Consider the following 11,212-nt stretch of genomic DNA (forward strand, 5'->3'; position numbering starts at 1 on the left):
TATGTGTAACTCATGCATGGAACATGTCCAAACAGATCACCAGTGTGACAGAAATGATAGAATATCAATATATGCACATTAATATCCTCGTTTTAGACTTTATTATCTTTACATTCCTGAATATATGATCATAACAGTAGATTTTAGCCCTACTGCTTGGTCACAAGATACATTCAGTTGTTTGGGTGTTGGGTTCTCTTACCTCGTGATTCCCATTAAGTGTCCTTGGTGTTAATAAATTTTTCTTTTAAATCTTAATTAGTTAACTGTTAACTATGTGGAGCTTTTTAATTGTATGTGACAGCTGATGGGAGGCAAACATTAAAAACCATCACAGTGAAGAAGAGCTCACCTGACCTCTGACCTCTACAACCATCCTCTCTTATAGCACCAAATTCCCAAGATGGCCGCACCTTTTACCAAGAAATGCTGGCCTCAGTTTTGTACAATTAATGATTTGTTTTTTACTTTCCCTGACTGTGTCTTTACATGCACACTACTTCCCACTTGGTGAAATGATCTGCATTTTAGCCCATAACACTTTCTGGACAGAAGAAACACAAAGGGTAAACTTCACACATTTTGGTTTATTTGTTTCCATTTTGAAAAGTTCATAAATATTATCAAATGCACATAAGCAGTGACAGTGAGTCTTTCAGTAGCAGCAGCACAAGTGCAGTCTGGGTGTAGCTGCAGTCCAGCGTCCTGTTAGGCTTAGAGGCAGAAATATCACACCCTGGGACAGCGCATTCAAGTTTCTCCACATCTCATTATTCATTAATACCTCTTACAACATAAAAGTGCATTCAAGCATTTATCCCCATACATATTACATTTATACGACTTACTAATGCTGTCTGCGTAATCCATACATACTTCTTATCACTGCTGTGTAACTACAGTAGGAAGAGTTGAAAAGAGATTGCAGAGCCCCCTGCAGGCGAGACAGTGAATAGCTGCTGCATCGTCACAAACCTGTTTCCTAGGGGTTTCTACTTGTTGTACATTATGTAAAGTTTGATGTACAGGTGGTACAGTGGACAGAAGCAGTCATCAAATCACAAAGTGAGTACTGTATGAAACCAAAAAGTAGACACCAACACGGTCTATTTTTGGCACTGCTCACAGTAGCACCAAGACATGGCCTTCAAATGCCACAAGAGAAAGCAGAATATGCACAAAAGCTGGGTTTCCCAGAGAGATCTCAGCTATTCACTACAGATCATACTTCATGCTTATGCTCCTCTGAGAAACCCAGCCTGTACTTGTATGGCACTTTACAGGGATGCACTTGCAAAAATCATCAGTCTTGTATCAAATCTCTCCCTAAAAATGCTCCTGCCTGCATACAGTACAATAATAACTTTACATTGCTTACATACTGATTTTTTTTAAATTACCGGCTCCTTATGGTAATGTCTAACACAGCATAGGGCATCATCTGTTGTGCACTAAACATGGCTGTTTGTGTATATTATTGTATGTGTGTGTGTGTGTTCTCATATGTGGTATGACACTGGGCTAAGGCACCTAATAGTCCCTTGGATATTGAGCCAGGCTGTTCAGTTCAAAGGAGCCACACAGCTCAGAAGGGAAAGCACCCATATAATGTGCAGGCTGTAATGAGTAAGCTTACACTCCTGTTACAGTATGTGATTGTCATTCCCAGATTTTACAATGCAGCAAAAATCCATTAATATTATTGGGAATAATGTGGTACTTTAAGTGTAGACGGTAACTTATTTTGGGGGGGGGGGGGGGGGGGGGGCAGATCGTACTAAACGGGCTATAGACTTCAAGCTCAGTGCTCTATTAGACTGAAAGCAAAAATAAGGTGTAGAGGGAAGAGTTGAGTCAACACTGAGGGTTTGCACTGAACACACTAGAGCTGCTGGTACACTCAAGGTAAAAATTAAATGTTTCCTTTAAAAAATATCTCACGGTTCATCCTATCACAAAAAGACGAGGATCAGAGAGTTGGACAGCATATAAAACCACTGATAAATCAGTATAAAACAGTTAAGAAAAGAAGATCTGGGTAAAAGCCACAACTGTGCTAAGCCCATCTTCAGCACCACTTAGGTGCATGTGTGTGTATGTGTTTGTATATACTTGTGTGCGAGTATGTGTGCTTGGACAGAAATAAACAGGAAAAATGTACATCCTTCATTTTCTTACCATGTAGTCCATATAAACCCAGCATCTGTTTGAGTAAATACAATATAAGAGAGGAGTGTTAGGGGTAGTTTTCTGGGTTTTACTCATGAGTGTATGGTGGAGAAATTGGTGTCTTCCTATGACTGAGGGAGGTGTTGTCTGATAATCTCTCTGGACTGAGGGGGGATCCTGTCAGGAAAACGGACCGAAAATTCCACAATCAGGTCACCACGCTGCGATGGGTTCTTAGGGAAAGGCAGGCCTTCCCCTCTGAGTCGCTTCGCTGTCCCAGGCTTGATGATGTCGTGACACGGCAGGGAGATGATGCGGTTTTCCATCGTGGGAATACTAACTGTGCAGCCGCACAATGCCTGGAGAGGAGAGGATAGTGAGAGGGTTAGAAGTTTTGGTAGGAATGCCAAAGCCATGAATACCTCAGTGACTTCATGTTTCCATGAAGAAATCCTGGAGTATATCCCCCAGCAAGTCATCATAACACAAACATTGTGAGTTCTGTGTGGGATGTGTGTGAGAAGAGAGACAAAAAGTGTGTGACAAATTATTTAGCATCAAAACTACAGGGTCTAGAGAGCAGCGTTTGAAACAGGACCAACGGGAAAACATGACTTGGCAGTGGATAAGTTTTCCGGTCTGTGTGTGTGTCGTTGTGTGTTTGTGTGTAAGTGTGTCAGCGTTGGAGGGGCTACATATTGCACAGGGGACTAATTTTAGCAACAGTCTCATAGCTGGGGCTAATGAAGTGAGGCAGGAATCGGCTGAGCTCGTAAATAGTTGGAGGCCTTGTCAGATCTCCACAAACACACATGCACACACAGACACAGACACACACACACACTAAGCCTCACCTCCTTATCACAATGCCAACCAGACTATAGAGAGAACTAAACTAAACTCTGAGACCTGTGGTTATCACAACTTCACAGGCTTTCCACTGAGTAACACTCACCAGATTTGTGCTGAATAGAGAGAACTATATAGCACTCATGAATAACAAACTTTCTTATATAAGCACATTAAAGAAGTGGAGAAAGAAATACAGAGAAGCCTTGTGGGTGAATATAATTCACTGGGAGTGAAATGGTTTGGAAGCTTTTAAGCTTCTAAAATAATTTTGGATTAAAAAAAAAATTAAAAATGCAAATTAGGAATGTGTGTTTTGGATGATGATAGAATGGTCTTCAAAGAGACTCGGATGCTGGCTGTCGACTTCTGTAACCGGTCACTACTTATCCTACTCCTTGGGCTGGAAGCCCAGCATACAATATTTGACTGCATGTTAGCAGGTTAGCATGCTACTCTGTCAGTTTTCACTGACTCCTGTGTTAAAATAAGTGAGCAAGACCTTGCAGATAAGCATTATTGAGGGCATAACTGCTTTGAGTGACAAGTGGGTGTCAATGGGTGTGAACATACATTGCAAACTATCTAAGTAGCCGTCAACCGTCTACCTCATCTCCACTGACAATCCACCTTTTTGCTTATTTTCTATTTTCTGACTTGATTTGATCATCTGGAACTTTAGCAAAGATAGATGTAAAATACTTTTTTGTGCCATCCACAGGACACATAGCACAGGATAAACCCTCAGGGAATTATCAAGATTGTTCATCGTCAGTGTAAATACGCTAATGTCTGGGCAATCTATTGATAGGTAGTTGAGCTATTTCTGTCACAACAAATGTGGTGTGTGAGTAACACACACACATACTGACAAGAGTCCAACAGCTTGGCTATGATCTAACGCTAACGCAACAACCAGTTGCTGAAAGTCTTCATGTTTAACAATGATCAAATGAAATTCTCATTTGCTAATTGAATATAAATAGAGGGGGGGTCCATCAGTCCCTTGTGATGTAATAGTGATTCAGCCTGCATTGGCACGTGCTGATCCTCTAGGACCACCTCATTACTTGGCCAGTGTTGCATTAGGACTGTAGGGGGATTTTCTTGTCTTGTCTGCTGTTTTTTGTTTCCAACAAACATAGTCATACATGTAGCAGCTGCTTCAGAGGGCAGAGTTTTCCAGCCATGACATCACCGTGCGCTTACCCACTACATATATAATGAGGCGATTTAGCCTATGACTGTAATGGGGGACTAGTGGCTCATCCTCTTGTTATGAACAGTTCCATTGACTAACACAAGTCTTACACACAGAGACAGGTTGCCATGACACTCAACACACACTGCCAACTGATCTGAGGGCCCACTGATTACATAAGCTTCAGCTCAGACAGAGGGCTACACAAACTGACAGAGACAAACACAAACATGCACTTTTTGATGTGAGAACTCTCTCCAGACTTGCATTGATACCCTGGGGCCACTTCTTTAAACTATCATGTTTAAATCGATGAGGTATTTATGACCGCAATGTGTCCTTATAATTCTAAGTGTCTTTACACGATTGTGGGCTGCCAGATGCCTATGCTATATTTAACTTAACTGACAGGATTAAAACACAATAGCTGCTGAAAAAATGTACATGCTGTCTTTCCTCAAGAGATCCAGCATCTTCTTCAGTTGTTTGATAACAGAGGTAGAGCTGTAGAAAACCTGTCCTCTTAGCCTTTAGAGCTACAGTTAGCACCTACCTGTCTTTGGATGTGGGTTTTGGTGCTGAACTGAATGCAGCAGTGACACAAGCTAGAAATGCACTGCCACAGAGGACAGCAGCACACTGCAGAGGCATAATTAATGCCTCCCTATAGATCCTGATATTGGTTGGTTTCGGGGAAATCAGTGTGTCGAATTTGTGCTAATTGCTTCTGACTGCTGTCAGAGTGAAGACACTGCAAGGGCTGGAAGCTGCCTCAAGCAGCGTCTCACAGGTGTTTACAGCATGGTAAAACAAGCATGGCAGCACTAAACCAAGCTGCTCATCAGGGCATGCTTCAGGCAGAAAACTAAACTGCCCAGCATACCAGCACAGGAGTCACACAGCAGTCACAATATGACAAAATAATTATATCTGCTCCAAAAATGTGTCACTATCCTTCTCCGAGTTTTGTTTTGGTACATTTAGTTCATATTTTCTACTGGTGAACTGCATAACATTTACCATATTACATTTAGCAGGCTGTCTGGCGTGCAGTATGTTATGCTTTCACTGCAGCATTTAGCATCACTTCTTCAGGAAAGCAGAGCACAGACAAGCAGTGGAATATGAGCTCGTATTTGCTTTGGATACTGAATCATCTGACCCACTTCCCTAATATTCCCCAGACACCCCACACCCCAGCCACATCGCCCCTTCTCTTCCCCATCTCGTCTTTGGCTGTGTCTGACTTAAGTCTCTTATCTGGCTGCTGAAAAAGCCCAGGGTTTAGCTGTGGGAGTTCTGCAGTGCAAACTTAATCACTTTGCAGGTTTGATCAAGTACCATCTCCTCCTTAATATGACTCAACAAACTCTAATGTGCTCTCATTAACTAGCCTTCATTGTGCTGCTGCGTGGAGGCGTCCCTGTTTTCCAGTGCATTACTTCTGAGGAAAAATAGGAGAGTCAGTGTTGTTTTTACAGAAAAGAAACTCTTCACATTTGGCTTGAGTTGAGAACAATCAACCCCCATGACTTCTCCCGACTCTTTGAGAACACCTGTCATTAGCCGACCATGTGGAGTGCAGACCAGTGAATGGCAGCGCTATTAGAACCAAAGCTTGAGTAATTTACAGATGGAGCAGAGCTGTGCTGGACCCGATGCCCTTGTAGGAGCAGCTAATTAAATGTTCTGCCAGTCACCATAATAGCAGCTGGGATTGTCACCACTGCTACACTACAATTCATCTTTAACTGAGTGTGTTTGCAAATACCCTTGAAGATGCAAGAGTGTGTATGCTTGTGTGTGTGTTTATGGCTTGATGCCTGTGTTCCTGCTTATGTGTTTATGCATCTGTTTCAATAGAGCAGTGCAGAACAAGTGAGGATGATGGCTTTATGCCAGTCACACATGGACACTAAATTTCTGCTGCCTCTCTCACACCGCAGTGACAAAGACTCTGCTTTCACTGATCCTGTCCTCCAGCAACACCCACATACATTCTCTCCTCAATATGCTCGATATGACCAGCCATAATCATACAACTAAATTACAGTCAGTCACCACTGTTTGCCCAGGTTATGTGACAAGAATGATTTGAAGAAAGGCTGCTACACTGGGGCTCAAACTCCCATCCTCAGCAGCATTATCTTCTGATCCACATTCAAAAGTGCAACAGCAGGAGGTAAAAAGTCAGAGAGAGAGAGAGAGAGAGAGGATAGATCAAAAGGGACGAGCGCACCTCTTTTAGACTGATCTTGCAGTTATAAATGATATTGGAACCGTCTCTCTTGAAGTGGGCGTGCCCCTTGTCTTTAAGCACAAAGGCTATGTCGGCAGGAATGTTCTCAGGGGTTTCATCCCCCTCCTTTGGGAAAGTAATCTTGGTCCCCTCTTTCCAGCCCTTTTTGATGACAATGTTGAGGATCTTGTCCTCCGTTCTCATGCTCCGCCCATCCGGGTTCAGCCTGCGACGGGTGATCTTCATGCGCTTGGTGCAGCCATGGAAGATCTCTTCCAGCGAGACCTTCAGCTCATGGACCACTGGAGGGTCCTGATGCTTCCTGCTGGTCCCCAAGCGCTCTGATGGCCCAGCCCTCCTCCTGTGGCCCTCCCCTGGGAAGCCATTGTTCACACCTCCTGGAAAACCAAACTGTCTCCCAAAATGAGTGAAGGGGTCATCATCATCCATATCCATGTCCTGCTCCGTCTCGTTACTGTGGTCATTGTGAAAGGAGAAACCATTGTTGCGGCTGTGGCCACGGTTGGAGCCAAAAAACATGTCAAAGGGGTTGGAGCCCCCGAAGAACGAGGCAAAGGTGGCATGGGGGTCGCCATGGAAGGTGTAGTGGTATGTCGAGCTGCCAGGAGCACCTGAAGAGCTGCTGCCCCCTGTTTTCAAACCTGAGAGGCAGAAATGGAGGGAAAAATGTGACTAACAGCAACCAGCAATAATATACTCAGATACAGCAGACACAGTCCTGGATTTCCCTCTGGATTAGTGAAATATATATTCTGTTCTATCTAGGACCCTGCTCAGAAAATACAGTATAGGTAACAGTTGAGAGAAGAGTGGAGCCCACGTGGGCGGGAAAAATCCCACAGCATCACCGATCTTTAAACAGTCCTGGTGGTGGAGGAACTCATGAAATACCAGGTCACTCCATCCAACACACTCATACACACACACACACACACACACACACACCATTTCAACATAGACACATGCACCAAACACCCACAAATGAAAACTACAGCAGTCGTTGCTATTCATATCCCAACCATGTAATGATCTTAGGCCATCTGTCTGTCAGCAACACACACAACATTAGCAGCTGAGGTAGACTACAAGGTAATAGAGCTAGTATGTGTTGTTGACACCAGAAATGACAATAACTCCAGCACATAAACATGAAAACATAGAAGAGACAGCATTATTACTTCAGTGACTGAAACCCACCATGGTTCTCCACTGTCATATTGAAAGCTGAGTCTGTTCCTGAGCTATTTCAATAACGACTTAAGTCATCATAACGCCTGTTAAACAAAGACGAAGCTCTGCAGACTGACTGCTTTCATTACACAGACAGGATCAAACCACAGATAATACCCTCCTCCTCACCTTCCTCTCCTAGCTGATCATAGACCACCCTCTTCTTTGGGTCGCTGAGCACCTCGTAGGCCTCTGCGATTTCCTTGAACTTCTCTTCTGCATTGGCATCCTTGTTCTTGTCGGGGTGGAAACGCAGCGCCATGCGCCGATAGGCCTTCTTGATCTCCTCTTCATTGGACCCCTTGGGGATACCCAGGATCTTGTAGTAGTCCTTCCCCATAGCTGCAGTCTTATAACTGGGACCCCCCCTCTTCTTCTGCAACTCAGGCTGTGGTCAGTCACTGGTGAGAGACACAGGAGAGTCTTAATACCCCTCTGAGGCAGATGCTGCCCAGAGCAAAAGTATATATGACTTGGCAAAGGTGCAAAGTGAACTCAAGTTCTCCTTCAGGGCTTTTACTCTATTTAATGATAGCTGCAAATGGGAAGACATTGTACTGGTTTTACTAACTGTTGCTATGGGGATGTGGGTTCTGCTGATGTAGAATCAGGTGGAGTGTAAAGGAATTCCCTTCATCTGCTTTAAAAAGGGTTTCTCCTGATAAGCTCAGCCTGGCAGGTAAAGACAACACTCAAAAGATATTTATTATATATATTTAGAATGCATCTATCCTGGAATGCTTCTATAGGAACATGACGTGTCTCCACTGTGTGTTTTACCAGCTGGGCAGAGATTCACAGGAGAAACCCCTTCACTGAAACACTGCGGAGCCGAACAGAACACGGCGATATCCCCGTGGACCAAGACAGCAGTGAAGACGAAGAAAAAAGCTACATCTATGACAGTACATCACGCTATAACAACTCACAACCTCATAAATCCTTAAACATAATCATTTAAATCTGATTAATTACATTTTTTTTACACCCGCCACCCACAGTGAGGGTTATTCCGACTGATTTTCCACAGAAAGCCATCCAACGAAAAATAAGAGACAGAATACCAGATTCAACAACACAGTGCAAAGAAATGATTAAAGCAGAAACCTACCAGAATGCTGTGCAAATAGCGAAGAATCAGATCAACATGGTCCGGCTCCTCTCCTCCCTCTGTGTGTCTCTCTTTCTCCCCCTCAGCCCTCGCTGTCTGCCTGCCTGCCGCCCCGGCACTGCTGGGTCCTTATAAACTGACGTCAGGACGCCGGGATCACACAACGGGCTCTGAAATAACCGGTGACCAAACACCGAGCTGCATCTGACGCTTCTCTGGAAAACCTCAGACAACCGACACAACCAGAAACTACAGCACTGCAGCGGCCATGCTGTCAGCTGCAAAGGGACACAGGCCTGCTCCGTTCACTGGGTTTGGAAAAGAAACAAAGCAAAAGAAAAGTTCAGACTTTCCATTTACTCCCGGAGTCCAAGGGAATCCATTTCCTTGACGTTTTATTTTCTTGAAATCCTGCAAACATGATAGATTATGTATCTGATAGGAATAGCAACATAAATCTGCATTGCTGCACAGAATGGGTAAACTAAACAGCAAAACACAATATTTGAACGTTTTCAGACCTAGACTTAGGTATCTGATAATAATAATAATAATAATAATAATAATAATTGTTGTAAAATAAGCTACCCATCGTGTGTGTTGTAAATAGCTGTAAGCTTCATCTGCACAGCAAGCTAGCGACTATGCTAATGCTAATGTCAGGTTGGAGTCAGGTATCATTTAAACTAGCATGGTAAGTGTGTAAAATAAAACTATATTATATGTTTTATCATGTGACTTAATACAGCTACCCATATATTGTCCATGTTTTACCTAATACTGCCCTAAATCCTTCATGTTCCAACCTCCATGTTGTAAAATCTGCAGTCAGCTTTCTCTTTAAAATTCATGAAAACATTTACTGCTGCTGTGTCTGATAATCTCAGACTGAAGAGCAGACCCAACCCTCCCAGTCAGCAGCAGGCAGCAGGACACTTTGTCCAAGGTCTGCTCACTAAACACATTTAGGAAAAGAGAAGAATGTGAATTAAGAGGCATTGCTTTAACTCTCTGCTCCCATAAGACTAGCTGGTCTGAAGCAGGCGGGTCGGAGAAATGAGGCTGTGTTTCAGTGTGTGGAGACAGTCATATTTGGAGAGAGAGAGTCCTGATAGCTTGGTAGAAGCGGTGCTTGTGCGGGTAGTTGTGCAGTCGTGCCTGGATTGGGTCTGTATAAACACTGTTGAGTCATATGATGACACACACGCATTTTCATCCTCTGTCCTTGTAAATATGAATATCTATTCACAGACACATCCTACTTTCTTAACAACAAACCTTCAAATGAAGTCACACTGCCTTCGCTCAACTGTGTTTTAACTAAAACTTGGTTTGATGTGTTCTTGTCAACAAGACAAAGTCAGGGATTCCCCAACATGAACCCCTCAATCCTCCGTTTGGACTGTTCTCCCAAAATAGGCTCAAACCTTGACCTATGGCTGCAGCAGGGTTGCTGACTAAGTCCAATCTATTCAGAAGTATCCATTTAACTAAAATAAGGAGTTTAATAATAAGTCATAAACATGCAACCCCCAGAAGACATCGTCCTTTAGCAGTAAGGAGGATGAGGGTCAGTCTCTATGCCCCAAAATCATCAGTCCCACAGGGTTAAGACAAATAGCTTGTTCAAGTGGAGGTTTTATTTGTCCTGTACCACAGAGAGGTTTGGTTAACACACCCGAAGGCCAAACCGTCCTCTCAGTCTTTCAGCTGATCAACAAGCAGCCCACCAAGCTTAAAGTAATTACATATATATGACACCACCGGTGCTGGTCTGAGTCATTATTGATGACTTTCACCGTTAAGTGCACAGGAAGGTACACTCAGTGGGGTGAAACGCTTTAGCTCAGCTTGGCCAATGCAAGAGGCAGAGAGCGAGAAGTAAAGACTCATTTAAGTTTGAGTCATCGCTCCCCACCGGACTGGCGAGGAGGTGCGAGAAAAGTGGGTGTCTCAATGGAGGAGTCTGTCTGACACACGCAAATACACACACTGTGCCTTGCATGGCCACACAGACACAGTCAAAATAATGCAAGCATGTAAGGAAGACACTGTGTTGTATGGCTCTTGGCAGGGGGGATGGAAGAAGACATTCCTGTGTGTCCGGATAAGTGTGTGTGTTTTGGCAGTGGGGAGGTACTCAGTGCCAGTGCAGCTGTTCCCAGAAGAGCAACTGTGTAGCAGTGGAGTGTTATTCATGCAGGGGGAAACATCCGGAAGAAGTGAGATCTGAACCCTGCATGTATGTGCAAAATCAGCGCATGTTATACAATCAAATATTCCTACTCGTTGCTTCCTCTTGTGTAACTGCTCAACTCTGAGAGAACAGTCACAGCTCTGCAGTCGTGTTCACATCTTTATTGACTGATGGGAGCTCCTCCACGTGCTGCTC

At 43.8% G+C, this 11,212-nt stretch overlaps 1 protein-coding gene across 1 annotated transcript; it reads right to left on the bottom strand.

Moving 5' to 3' along the window:
- Nucleotides 1–567: 567 nt before the first annotated feature.
- dnajb5 (DnaJ heat shock protein family (Hsp40) member B5) lies at nucleotides 568–9,055 on the bottom strand. The gene is made up of 4 exons (XM_028415153.1): nucleotides 8,821–9,055; nucleotides 7,839–8,110; nucleotides 6,459–7,120; nucleotides 568–2,528 (listed from the first exon to the last, which is right to left on the bottom strand). The coding sequence occupies exons 2-4, from the start codon at nucleotides 8,047–8,049 to the stop codon at nucleotides 2,295–2,297; spliced, it is 1,107 nt and encodes a 368-aa protein (XP_028270954.1). The 5' UTR covers nucleotides 8,050–8,110; nucleotides 8,821–9,055; the 3' UTR covers nucleotides 568–2,294.
- Between the last annotated feature and the right edge of the window lie 2,157 nt (nucleotides 9,056–11,212).

Source organism: Parambassis ranga, chromosome 9 (assembly GCF_900634625.1).
Source record: "Parambassis ranga chromosome 9, fParRan2.1, whole genome shotgun sequence".
In the NCBI taxonomy this organism is placed as follows: Eukaryota; Metazoa; Chordata; class Actinopteri; family Ambassidae; genus Parambassis; species Parambassis ranga.

Coding starts and splice junctions, on each gene's coding strand:
- dnajb5 (XM_028415153.1), bottom strand. CDS start 8,049: ATGGGGAAGGACTACTACAAGATCCTGGGTATCCCCAAGGGGTCCAAT. Junction 7,121..7,838: donor TGATCAGCTAGGAGAGGAAG/GTGAGGAGGAGG, acceptor TCTGCCTCTCAG/GTTTGAAAACAGGGGGCAGC. Junction 2,529..6,458: donor GCAAGATCAGTCTAAAAGAG/GTGCGCTCGTCC, acceptor TCTCCTCTCCAG/GCATTGTGCGGCTGCACAGT.